This window comes from Furipterus horrens, unplaced genomic scaffold, assembly GCF_987537825.1.
Source record: "Furipterus horrens unplaced genomic scaffold, mFurHor1.1.pri manual_scaffold_1, whole genome shotgun sequence".
In the NCBI taxonomy this organism is placed as follows: Eukaryota; Metazoa; Chordata; class Mammalia; order Chiroptera; family Furipteridae; genus Furipterus; species Furipterus horrens.
The window spans coordinates 31,471,786-31,486,043 of NW_028327171.1; the positions used below are offsets into that span (position 1 = coordinate 31,471,786).

General features: G+C 36.1%; 1 protein-coding gene across 1 annotated transcript; it reads left to right on the top strand.

The window, feature by feature from the left end:
- The first annotated feature begins 447 nt into the window (after positions 1–447).
- LOC150020838 (uncharacterized) lies at positions 448–13,431 on the top strand. The gene is made up of 5 exons (XM_090285933.1): positions 448–469; positions 873–1,153; positions 2,311–2,453; positions 9,396–9,593; positions 12,487–13,431. The coding sequence occupies exons 1-5, from the start codon at positions 448–450 to the stop codon at positions 12,596–12,598; spliced, it is 756 nt and encodes a 251-aa protein (XP_090142059.1). The 3' UTR covers positions 12,599–13,431.
- The last annotated feature ends 827 nt before the right edge of the window (positions 13,432–14,258 follow it).

Consider the following 14,258-nt stretch of genomic DNA (forward strand, 5'->3'; position numbering starts at 1 on the left):
CAAAGAAATACAGTGCGTTAGTGTTCTGAGGAAATTGAAATCCTTTAATTTAGGATTGTAGTCAGAGACCTGATTGACATGATAGCAGAGTGGAGTTTGTCTGGGGGAGCACAAGAGCATAGGGGTTTATGGCCATAAGAAAGCATATGTTGGTTTAGAATAGTATTTTGGTACTAGAAAAATATTAGAAATTTATTTTTATATAGTATTATGAACTTGAAACAAAGATTTTTCTCATCCAAGTCAATTCATGTTAGGCCCTTGATCCCAGTCTTCGTTGTGTTTTAGCAGATGTGAAAAACAGAAGCTCAGAACATTAAAATTAGGCACCTGACGTCAACAATGACCTAAGACCCAATTTCAGACTGGAAACGTATCCTTTCTCTAACTCTGGAAGTTTTGTGCAGACTTAATCTGAAGGACAGTAAGGTTGGCAAAGAGTGGGAAATGGGTTTGGAAGTGGAGAGCGGTAAGGCTCTGGGAAACCTTGCTTGACGCTAGGATGTCGCGTCCTGATTTGATAGGCAACAGGACATTTCTGAAACGTTTTGAACATGTGGATCCTATGGTAAAGCTGTAGTTTAAGGAAGGCTGTATGACAATTTGCATCATTTATTTTGAAGGAGAGAGTATTACAAACAAGGAGATCCAAGGAAAATATGAGGGTCTGGACATTGACAAGGAAGGGAAGATTCTTAAGAGGAAAGCGCTAATTAAATTGAAATACAAGAAAAGAAAAGTCAGGAGTGATTTCACATCCCCAGATAAAAAAAATTATACAAAGATTAAAGTCACTATTCTGGTGATTTTTTTTTTTTTTCATTTGCCTGGGCTAGAAATAATTCCTATAAGTTAAAGTTTAACTCCTTTAGTTACTGCTTGCACTATTTGGGCATTATATGGGTCAAATCATGATTTTCTCAGTCCAAATATTGAGTTAAAGTTTAAAACAACTGGTCAGCTACCAAGTGAACATGCCAGTCCTGTCACCCTAACCCTATCTCCAAGACCATCCCTTGTGACTTTTTGCCTAGGACCCTCTGCAGAGGAGCTCTGCTTCACCCCAGAGGCAGGGGCCTTGCCTCCACGGAAAAGGGTCAGTGAAAAAAACAAACGGGAAACATGGCTGCAAGAAAACTGGGAGGACTGCAAGGTGAGAGCTTACAAAAGCAGAGAAAAAGAACCTATTTTCTCCATTGATTAAATTATGATGCTTTAAAGGGAAATTTCCATTTAAGCATTTCTTCCCAATGAAGGAACAAACCCACAACCTAGGCATGTGCCCTGACAGGAAATTGAACCAGCAAGTTTTCACTCTGCAGGATGATGCTCGACCAACTGAGCTGTACCCATCTAAGTCCTTATCAATCTTTTTAAAGATAGAGATATCTTTATTTCCTTAAAAATAGTAAATTATTTTGCTTCAAATTTTTAAAAAGGGGATTGTCATTTTATTCAATAATTTTTATTGACAGAAATTGATGGTAAGATTGTGGAAATAAAGTTGACGTTTAGTAATAGAGTTTTCAAGAGTAATACTACTATTGAGAGTAGTTTTAATTTCCTTTACATCAAAGTTGACTGATGTTAAAAGTAAAAATAAAATACAACTGTCTTTGAATTATGCCAAGTCGTTTTTAGGTATGCATCTGTAGTTGCTTTGAAACAAAATGGTAGTTTCATCTTTTGAATGATGATATCTTACTCTGAAATTTTTATAAATGTGATTCTTTTTAGTATCTCCAAGGAAGCTAAAGATGACTAATCCTTTAAATCAGTAATTTCCAAACAGAGCTTTATCCCCTTCACCCTCCACTGCTAGAGAATTTCAGAATCTGTTTGAGGATCCTGCCCTCACCCCCAACCTTGAATGTCACTTTAATCAATATTCAGTCAGAATATTCACCTTCACTACCTTGAGGATCTCTGCAACATAATTGTGAGGGTTTGGATGTGTGAACATTTTATAGGACAAGAGAAGGTGACAACTACTGGTTTAAATAACATATACAATACATTCTTAGTTAATAACTGTTTTTAAAAGTTGACAAACAGCCCTGGTTGGTGTGGCTCAGTGGATTGAGTGCCAATCTGCAAACCAAAGAGTCCCAGGTTTGATTCCCAGTCAGGGCACATGCCTGGGTTACAGGCCAGGTCCCCAGTTGGGGGTGCCTGAGAGGCAACCACACATTGATGTTTCTCTCTCTCTCTTTCTTGCTCCCTTCCCCTCTCTCTAAAAGTAAATAAATATAATATATATTTTTTAAAGTTGACAAACAACTTGTTTTTTATTTTTGTTTTTACCTTCAGATTTTGAACATTTCATTTCAGGATTTGGGGGACCCTTATCAAGTGACAAATTTTAACAGGATTCTTAGAAGACTAATTCGAGCTGAAACCCTCTGGTTAGTGGATAATTCACTGGTGGATTTAAGTGCCATAAGATTGCCAAGGTACCTGTTTCCTAGAATGTCTAGTTACTAAGATAAAATCTAATCTTTGCTATTTGGGGACACATGACCATGACCATTGTCTGTACATATAGTAGTTTACCTCATGTGGTCAGGTCTTAGAACTAATAGTGCTAAATGAGGCCTGCACAAGGCAAAAAGGCAAATTTATATATCATGATGTCACACTTTAGAGAGAAAAAAAGTATTATTTTCCAAATTAATATTGTTATTAACCATATTGAGGGGAGTAATTTATAATGATAGAATCATATTGGTGTTAAAATTGCCATTTCTTCCATTGTAAACTAGAAATGCAATTATGTTATATATACATTATTATTGTAAGGTAATGATTTTTATTTTTATTTTTATTTATTTATTTTTTCTTTTCTGGCATTTCCATTCTTCATATTTTCATTTTCCCCCACTAAAAAAAATTTTTTGTTTGTTTTTCCATTACAGTTGTCTCACTTTTTTTTTCCCCTCTTGCTTCCCTGTATCCTGCCCCTCCCTTCCCCCACATTCAGTCCCCACTCAGTTGTCCATGTCTGTGGGTCATTTATACATGTTCTTTGATTTGACACTTCCCCTTCTTACCCCCTTTTCTCCCTCCCACCTCCCCCCTTGTTACTGTTAGTCTACTCCTTGTTTACATACCTCTGGTTCAATTTTGCTCATTTGTTTGTGTTGTTCATTAGTTTCCTGTAATAGGTGACAGCATAACGTATTTTTCTTTCGTTGCCTGGCTTATTTCGCTAAGCATAATTCTCTCTAGTTCCATCCATGTTGTTGCAAATGGTAGAAGTTCCTTCTTTCTTTCTGCTACATAGAACTCCATTGTGTAAATGTACCACAGTTTTTTGATCCACTCATCTACAGATGGGCATTTAGGTTGTTTCCAGCACTTGGCTATCGTAAATAGTGCTGCTATGAACATTGGAGTGCATAGGTTCTTTTGAATTGGTGTTTCAGGATTTTTCGGATATAATCCCAGTAATGGAATTGCTGGTTCAAAAGGCAGTTCCATTTTTAGTTTTTTGAGGAAATTCCAAACTGTTTTCCATAGTGGCTGCACCAGTCTGCATTCCCACCAGCAATGCACCAGGGTTCCCGTTTCTCCGCATCCTCTCCAGCACAAGTTGTTTGTTGATTTGTTGATTATGGCCATTCTGACTGGTGTGAGGTGGTATCTCATTGTGGTTTTTATTTGCATCTCTCTGATGGCTAGTGATGTTGAGCATATTTTCATATGTCTATGGGCCCTCTGTATGTCTTCTTTGGAGAAGTGTTTGTTCAGGTCCTTTGCCCATTTTTTAATTGGGTTGTCTGTCTTCTTGGTGTTGAGTCGTATGAGTTCTTTATATATTTTGGAGATCAATCCCTTGTCTGAGATGTCATTGGCGAATATATTTTCCCATATGGTTGGTTTCCTTCGCATCTTGCTGATGTTTTCTTTAGCTGAGCAGAAACTTTTTAGTTTGATGTAGTCCCATTTGTTTATTCTTTCCTTTATTTCCCTTGCCTTAGGAGATATATCAGTGAAAATGTTGCTATGTGGGATATCTGAAATTTTCCTGCCTATTTTTTCCTCTAGGACTTTTATGGTATCACGGCTTACATTTAAGTCTTTGATCCATTTTGAGTTTATTCTTGTGTATGGTGTAAGTTGGTGGTCTAGTTTCATTTTTTTGCATGTCCCTGTCCAGTTCTCCCAACACCATTTGTTAAAGAGGCTCTTTTCACTCCATCTGATGTTCTTTCCCCCTTTGTCAAATATTAGTTGACCATATGAACCTGGGTTTATTTCTGGGCTCTCTATTCTGTTCCATTGATCTATATGTCTGTTTTTATGCCAGTACCAGACTGTTTTGATTACCGTGGCCTTGTAGTATAGTTTGATATCAGGTATTGTGATTCCTCCTACTGTGTTCTTCCTCAAAATTGCTGTGGCTATTCGGGCTCTTTTTTGGTTCCATATAAATTTTTGAAGTATTTGTTCTAGGTCTGTGAAATATGTTGCTGGTATTTTAATAGGGATTGCATTGAATCTATAAATTGCTTTGGGTAGTATGGACATTTTAATGATGTTGATTCTTCCCATCCATGAGCATGGCATATGCTTCCATTTATTTGTATCTTCTTTAATTTCTTTCTTCAGTGTTATGTAGTTTTCTGAGTACAGGTCTTTTACCTCCTTGGTTAAGTTTATTCCTAGGTATTTTATTTTTCTTGTTGCTATGGTAAATTGAATTTTTCTTTCAGTTTCTATCTCTGAGTTTTTATTGTTGGTGTATAAAAATGCCTTTGATTTCTTAATATTGACTTTGTATCCTGCTATTTTGCCGAATTCACTTATTAGGTCGAGTAGTTTTTTTGTGGAGTCTATAGGGTTTTCTATGTACACTTGCATGTCATCTGCAAATAATGAGAGTTTTACTTCCTCTTTTCCAATTTGGATGCCTTTTATTTCTCTTTCTTGTCTGATTGTGGTGGCTAGAACTTCCAAGACTATGTTGAATAGGAGTGGGGAAAGCGGACATCCTTGTCTTGTTCCTGATCTCAGGGGGAATGCTCTCAGTTTTTGCCCATTGAGTATGATGTTGGCTTCAGGTTTCTCATATATGGCCTTTATTATGTTGAGGTATGCTCCCTCTATTCCCATTTTTCTGAGAGTTTTTATCATAAATGGGTGTTGTACTTTATCAAATGCTTTTTCTGCATCTATTGATATTATCATGTGGTTTTTGTCTTTCATTTTGTTTATGTGGTGTATTACGTTTATTGATTTGCGAATGTTAAACCATCCTTGCATCCCTGGGATGAATCCTACTTGATTGTGGTGTATGATCTTTCTAATGTGTTGCTGGATCCGGTTTGCCAATATTTTGTTGAGGATTTTAGCATCTATGTTCATCAGCGATATTGGCCTGAAGTTTTCTTTCTTTGTTGTGTCTTGACCTGGTTTTGGAATTAGGGTTGTACTGGCTTCATAGAATGAGTTTGGCAGTCTTCCCTCTTCTTGTATCTTTTGGAATAGTCTGAGAAGGATAGGAGTTAGTTCTTTCCTAAATGTTTTGTAGAATTCACTTGTGAAGCCATCCGGTCCAGGGCTTTTGTGTGCTGGGAGTTTTTTGATTACTGCTTCAATTTCACTAGCTGTTATTGGTCTATTCAGACTTTCTGCTTCTTCTTGATTCAGTTTGGGCAGACTATAGATTTCCAGGAATTTATCCATTTCCTCTAGGTTGTCAAATTTCTTGCCATACAGTTGTTCGTAATAATTTCTTATAATCCTTTGTATTTCTGTGGTATCAGTTGTGATTTCTCCTCTTTCGTTTCTGATTTTATTTATTTGGGTCCTCTCTCTTTTTTTCTTGATGAGCCTGCTTAAAGGCTTGTCAATTTTGTTTATTTTTTCAAAGAACCAGCTCCTACTTTTGTTGATCTTTTGAATTGTTAGTTTAGACTCTATGTCATTTAGTTCTGCTCTGATCTTGATGATTTCCTTCCTTCTACTTGATCTGGGCTTTGCTTGTTGTTCTTCCTCTAGATCTTGTAGCTGTAGGGTTAAATTTTTTATTAGATATTCCTCTAGCTTTTTTAGGTAGGCCTGTATTGCTATGAACTTTCCTCTTAGGACTGCTTTCGCTGTATCCCATAGGTTTTGGGTTGTTGTGTGTTCATTATCATTAGTTTCCAGAAACTTTTTGATTTCTTCCTTGATGTCATTGTTAACCCATTCATTATTTAATAGCATGTTATTCATTCTCCATGAGTTTGAATGTTTTTGAGTTTTTTCCTTGAGGTTGATTTCCAATTTTAAGCCATTGGGATCTGAGAAGATGCTTGATATAATTTCAATTTTCTTGAATTTGTTAAGGCTTGTTTTGTGTCCTACCATGTGGTCTATCTTTGAAAATGTTCCATGTGTACTTGAGAAGTATGTATATTTTGCTTCTTTGGGGTGAAAACTTCTATATATATTGACTAAGTCCATTTGATCTAGAGTGTTGTTCAGTGCCTCAATATCTTTGGTGTTTCTTTGCTTCGAAGATCTGTCCATTGTTGACAATGGGGTGTTAAAGTCCCCTACTATGAGTGTGTTGTTGTCTATATCTTTCTTGGAGTCTTTCAAAAGTTTCCTTATATATTTGGGTGCTCCTAAGTTGGGTGCATATATATTTATAAGGGTTATATCTTCTTGATGGATTTTTCCCTTAAGTATTATGAAATGCCCTTCTTTGTCTCTTTTTATGGACTTTGCTGTGAAATCTCTTTTGTCTGATATAAGTATTGCTACCTCGGCTTTTTTTTCATGCCCATTTGCTTGAAATACTTTTTTCCATCCCTTTACTTTCAGTCTGTGTGGATCTTTTGTTCTAAGGTGGGTCTCTTGTAGACAGCATATATGTGGGTCATTCTTTCTAATCCATTCAGCTACTCTATGTCTTTTAATTGGAGCATTTAATCCATTTACATTTAAGGTTATTACCGATAAGTACTTATTCATTGTCATTTTTCCCCTTTGTACTCGTGTTCTTCTGTCTCTCTCTGTTTCTTTATCTTCTTAGAGCAGACCCTTTAGCATCCCTTGCATTGCTGGTTTGGTGGAGATGTATTCTTTTAGCCTTCTTTTGTCTTGGAAGCTCCTTATTTCACCCTCCATTTTGAATGAGAGCTTTGCTGGGTATAGTATTCTAGGTTGTAGGCCTTTGTTTTTCATTGCTTGGAATATTTTTTGCCATTCCCTTCTGGCTTGTAGTGTTTCTGCTGAGAAATCTGATGATAGCCTTATTGGAGTACCCTTGTATGTTATTAGTTGTTTTTCTCTTGCTGCTTTTAGGATCCTCTCTTTGTCTTTGAATGTTGCCATTTTAATTATGATGTATCTTGAGGTGGGCCTGTTGGGGTTCATCTTCATTGGGACCCTCTGTGCTTCCTGGACTTGCATGACTCTTTCTCTCGTCATGTTAGGGAAGTTTTCTGTCATTAGTTTTTCAAAGAGGTTTTCTATCCCTTGCTCTTCTTCTCCTTCTGGAATTCCTATGATACAGATATTATTACGTTTCATGTTGTCCTGCAGCTGTCTTAGAACCTCTTCAGTCTTGTTCAGTCTTTTTTCATTTTGTTGCATTGTCTGGGAGTTTTTGTGTAGGTTGTCCTCCAGCTCGCTGATCCGATCTTCTGCTTCCTCTAGCCTGCTTTTAATTCCTTCTACTGTGTTCTTCAATTCAGAGATCGTATTCTTCATTTCCTCCTGGCTCTTATTAATAGCTTCTATGTCCTTTTTCATGCTCACGTAATTTTCTGTGAGTTCCTTGTAGTTTTTCTGGAGTTCTTTGTAGTTTCCGCTGAGCTCATTCAGCTTCTCCATAATCCATGTTTTGAATTCCATATCTGATAGTTCGCTCCCCTCTATTTCATTTAGCACTCTTTCTGGGGATTCTACCTTTCCTTTTGATGGGAGGTTGTTTCTCTGTCTCCCCATTTTTTTGACTCCTATTGTTTGTTGGTGCTTCTTAGAATAGGGTAATGATTTTTAGTCATATTTATGAGGGGGAACCCCCCCAAGATGGAATTATCTCCTGGAGGGTCGACCCTTCTAGTATAGGCTTTTCTGGCTACGTGAGTATTCTAGGAACCCATCTGTGTCAGTGTACCAGCTGGCGTTGCTGTGAGAGCCTATGCTCAGCTTCAGTGAATTTTTTTGAAGACTCTTTCAATGCATTTGCCCATTTCATGGTGGTTGATTTACAAGTGCACCTGCCCACATTGCGCTGAATGGTCATCAGTTTTTCACCCCAAAAACAACATGTCCCCTGTGCTGCACCTTCTCTATTCACCAGATCTTGCCCCAAGTGACTTTATTTTTGTTTCCCTGGATGAAAAAAATTCTTCAAAGGGAAACATTTTGCTGATGTGAAAGAAGTGAAACAAAAAATGGCAGCAGCACTAAAAGGCATTAAAATCAACAAGTTCAAAAACTACTTTGATCAGTGGGAAAAAAGTCTTGATAAGAATATTACATCAAATAAAGAGTACTTCAAAAGTGACTAAAGTTTGAATATGTAAGAATAGATACAGAATTTTTAATAAATAAATTCAGTTTTTTTTGGGGGGGTCCCCCCTTGAATTGAGTACCTGTGGGGGAGAAATCTATACGCAGTTGACAGGAGTCTTGGCTCAGGGTCACATTCTAATGGAGGGGTGGTGATGGCAATAACAATGAAAGAAACAAAGTTGAAGTTTCTTAACTATATGGACTCCTTGGTCCACCAAGGATCCCAAGGTAATCTACCTCTTTGCTCCGGATTGCTTGAGAACCTTTTTAGTAGGGTGCTGCTATCTGCTTCACCAGGCAGAATGGGTTGTTTGAATCAGCTTCGGTAGCAACAGACAGAGGTCCTAGGAAATAATTAGGAGACTAGAAAACCGAGCAGCCACACATTTCTTGTCCAAAGAAGACCTTTTAGTTTTCTTTTATATCAAAGGTTTTTTCCTGATCTAAAATGTTATTTTCTTAATATAGAATTTAAGTACAGAAAAGTAGAATGAAAAAAAATGATCATCTCACATTTTAGAGGAAGTACTCTTTACAAGTGTTTATGATTCTCTGTGAAAGCTTTTCGTAGCTGAGATTATTTGCAGTCATTCACTCTTTCATTCAGAACCTATTGAGGATTCACCACAGGCCTGAAAAGACAACAGATTCCTATGCACAGCAAGATGACAGTCTCATACATCCTGCTTATTTTCTCCTAATACAGTATTTTAATGTAAATATTTCTCTTTTCTTACAAATGACATTTATTGAAAACATCACTGTCACTCCTTTGAGGAGTTATGGTCTAGGTGGGGCATACATACTAGTCCTATGCAAGATTAGAAATTAATCATCCTCATTAGGACACAAGTGACAAGATGTTTATATTTTGTATTCAGCTGCAGAATATTGAATATGAATAAAAACCATCTTACATCTTTCAAACAATTGCCAAAGATACCTCAGATACAGCATTTATCCTTGGCTGAGAACCACATTGAGACTCTCACTGGGCTCTCCTGTTTACGGTGCACTCCACTGGAATCGCTTGTGCTCAAGAGGAACCCTTGTGAATTTTACCAAAATTACCGGAAACGGTAAGACCACAAGTACCTTAAGTCGCCCTTCATATTTAATTGAATATCATACTTCTAACAGTTGTTCTCTTAAATTTACTCAGCAAATATTTATCATATCTAGTATGGGTTGGACATTTAACGCTTTTAATCTCATCTAAAGAACTTGGAAATGATCTGTTGTTGTTGTTTTTTTGTCATTAAAAATCTTTAATACACTCTTTGTTAATTTGCAATTGCTGTGACTTCACATATACAAAGATGTTTCATTTTAGAAGTTCAGATCCTGTGCATTTTCTTCCATAATCTTTAATAGAGATTATGTCTTTTAAAAATTCTAAATATAAGTTCCTATCAAGGTCCATGTGACAGTCTCATAAACTGTTTATTCTCTGGTTTCATTCTCACTTCTTTGGGCCACAGGGCACCATTAAGCGAATACAAAGAACTAATTGATTCAATCCACTCTAGTGGTTGAAAGAGCTTGAAAGCATGCCAAGAACAAACCATTTTTAACCATGGTCACTACTCAGAATATTCCTAATGATAATAATGGAATCTAAACAAACTTGGAGTGTACACCAAGTAAAATGACTACCTATTTATCAGCAGCTAATTTCCAGCATTAAAAGGGCATTAAAAAGGTATAAACAAGCAGCTGAGTTCTCAAACCTGTATTTGTCCCCATATGACCAAAAATCACCTCATCTCTGTTCAAATCTGTTATACAAAGGTTTAGATCATCTCTAGGTTACATTCTTGTCCTGTGATTATAGTCCTTTTTCTACATCCAATTTCAATAGAAGACACAGTTCTCACTACCTTTCTTTCCACACTGCTGTTTCCCCATGACAGTGACTATAATCCTGAGGTCTGAATAATATTAGACTCTTCAACCCCTGATGTATAGTGAAAAGTTGTCAAAATAAAAATTCTAATCTCTCTTGTTAGTACATAAGTTGCATTCCTGTAGTTGTCTCCCTTATGACTATACAGTCTGAAAGCATATTTTCATATTATGTGGTAATAAATTCTCAAAGTGCTTTCACATAAGTGAAAACTAGCAGCACATTTGCTTTAATATTTAACTATAATAATGTTTTGAAGTTCAAAATCATATTTTCCACAGTCAGAGGAGGTTTAGCTGAACATTTTAACATTATTCATTAAAATATCACATTTTCAGTCATAAAGATAATTTATTCATATTATGTCATTTTTGTTAATTTATATGTGAGATTTTATAAAATGTTGTAGCCCCAACTCAATCACTGGCCTCCCTTCAAAGAATGCCTTACAACAATAGGATTAAGATTAATTGTCTGAAATCTGATATGCCCCAAGGTCTTACTCTAAGTCTGTCTTCAAAATTCATGATGTGGTATAGTTATGTGGGAATGAAGGGTATAATGAGGTTCTTCTATTTTTCTAGTATTAAATCTATTGGATTGAGTCCAAAGTAGATATATACTGACATTCAAGCTATAAAAAACAAGAGTGTATTGACTTAGGTAGCACAGGATTACTTTAAACAGAAAGATGCACTCATTTTAAAGTTTGAGGAAGGGATGTTAAGTACCACTCCTGCTCAGAAACTAAGCTGAAGTCCCAAGTTTATCCAAATTGGGGTTTAGTTGTCTAGCCAAAATCCACACTTGGAGGATTATAACAGCATTCACTTTGTCATAGGGTACCTTTGTGTCCAGGATTTGGGCCAGACTTTCAATGACCCTTTACATTAGGATCAGAATTATTTAAGTATGAGTTTTCTTGATCATTGTCACATAAAATTGTGACTGTCTTTCCCTTCCTCCTTTGTTTCAGATCCTCCAATAAGAAGACAGCATAGTTCAAAAGTGAAAGGACTTAATGGTAGAGCTAATAGCATAAATCCCAGCAGGTAGTTCACCATAGTTTGACTTTTTAAAAAGAAGTAGTGACTAGAAGTTCCTGACAGCTAAGTCTAAACATTGGAGCCAGAAAACTTAGATTTTAATCTTTGCTCTGTCATCTACAGGCTCAATAATACTCCCAGATAAATTACTTCAAATGAGCAATAAAAACCAACCTGACAGAGCTGTTGTAAAGATGAAATGAGATAATGGGCAGAAAACATTTGGTGCTAAAAGAATCATGTAGCCAATAGGAGTAGTCAAGGAGGTCCACACCTCCTGGTATGTATGCTGAGAGGCGTCAGTATCTTTCATCCTGGGAAAATCCCAGTGCCATACACGTCCTCTGGCCTGAGCCCCCAGACAGCCCAGGCCTAGAACAGCTATCTACTAGAAAGGAAATGCTGCTTTGCAACACTCCTAGCTATGTGACTACTGTTTAAATGAGTTGATGTGAAGGACTGTCTAAATTTGAAATCTGAGCTTCAAAATTCTCTCTGTCAAGAGAAAATAACTGAGAATAATATGAGTTCCTATCCCCTCTCTTATACCTCTGAGTAAGAATTCTTTTTTAACTATCACTTAACAACATGGGCTTGCATTACTTTTTCTTTTTAAAACTTCTAACTTTATAACATGCACACATATCATGACCTCATTCTTTCTCTCGTGGTTAGTTGGCTAAATCCACTCGTTAATTTTTTGCTCTTTATAGGATTTTGTAAAAACTGAAATTAAATCTCTTACAAAAACAGACTGTATGTATGCAGTCCCACCTCTCCGACCAACACTTAACAAATTACTGGACTGTCTGCTAGCTCCCTGAGAGGGCACGCTCCTGCACAATGACTAGGAATAGTATTTTATTTTAATACCATTGCAAAATAAAGAAAACAGAAAAGTGACAGCCACTCATCTTTCTCATAACAAGGGTAAAGACCACTTATTTATAGAGAGAGTAAGCGAAATATAATGCTTTTGTTCAAGAGTTACTCATTTCTCCTTTTAAAATTTTTCTTTAGAGTGTTCTCCTGTTTGCCAAACCTAAAAATGCTGGATGGGATCCCAAAGCTTCCAGAAGATTCTCCACCACCAGAAACCAATACTTCTTCAAAATTATGTATTGTATTTTAATGCAATTTGTATAGAAAGAAAGCAATCACCATTGTCTCTATAAGCTAATAGACACAGGAAATGCAGGACTAAATATGGCTATTTATCTATTATAGATACTGTATATGTATAGTTTTCCTTTAAACTGGTGATTTTAAGTTTTAAAAATTATATAACCTGTCAATAAGTAAAATTTTGAGTATACACATATTATTAATTTTTATTTAGAAATGATATGCATCAAACACTAGATAAATGTATAATGGATATTTTAAAACATTGAATAGCAGAGATCTGTAAATGATGGGATGAAAATTGAATATGAGTAAGGGCTCTAAGATTTCCCTCGTGCTGCAGGGACTCATCTGGTCCATTTCCAGGACTATGAGCCCCTTGTTTTGCGAGTACTGCTTTAAATATCTGAACCTATCAAAAGAAAAAGAAACAATCAGAAATGCCTTGTGTTATTTTAAACCACGTACATTGGATTCTCCATTTTAAATGTTCTTTTGTCCATTAGTGAGTTTTACACAATAGAAATTTAGGAAGATCCTAGGCTGTATGCTAGTCATTAAATACTTACAAAATACACATAATGGTAAAGCTTTTTTTGTTTATTTACAGAATTTTATAAATGTTATTTTAAAACTGTTTTCCTAGATGTTAATGAGAAAGAACACAATTCAGTTTAATTGCCTTCAAAATTTAGAAAGGTTAAAAACTAGGCCAACTTACAACCTTATATTTTTATTTATTTACAAAGATCAATTTTGTTGCAGAACTAAGGTTTCCCCAAGATGGTTCATGGATTAACCAGGGAGCCTAGCAAGAAGTAAAAATATTTTTCTGAATCATTCTGCCATGAGTGAACGTTGCTTGTAACATTTTACAACAAAGATTTTAATAAGATCAAGATACAATCCCTTTCCTCAAAAATCTTTTGAATGACTAAAGAAGACAGCACACATAATTGTATTTTATTTTATTTTATTTTTATTTAATTATGTGAAGCCACTTTGAGGACTTTCTACAGAGAATATTATGTGAGGTGGATATTGTAGGTAGCAGCAGATTGTTCCAGTGAGTAGGCACAACATGAAAAGGCGAATAAAGACCAGAAAGTGTGTGTGGCAGTTAGGAATAGGCCTGGCTGCTGAAGTCAAAGAGGAGGATTGACAAGGGTTTAAGAAAAGTAATATTAATAATAATAGCTATAACTTTTGAGCATGTGCTATATATCAGGCACAGGAAAGATGTCTATCCATTATTTAAATCCTCAAAAATCTATGAGGTCCCAATAATTCTCAGTTCATAGACAGGGATAGCTGAGGCTCAAAGAAGTCCCACAAGGTCAGTCACAGAGTTACTACATGGCAAAGTCAAGATTCAAAGCCTGAACATCTTTTAACACCCTTGCTGCATCTTTTAATAGAATAGTTCTAGTTTCAAAATTTCTGTGTTTCCATGGACAGCTTTCTCTCCCATAGTGCATCACAGATACTAGCTTTTAATCACAATCAAGTACTCACCATTTTTTGAGTATACCCCAAACTTCCCTTATTCAAGTTTGTCCTTAGTTCTGCAATACTTTTCCTTTGAAGGCACTCCTGAGAAATCTTTACTCCTTTCAATGCTCACTTGACGTATTATCTCCTTCAAAAATCTTCTCTCATCTTTTCAA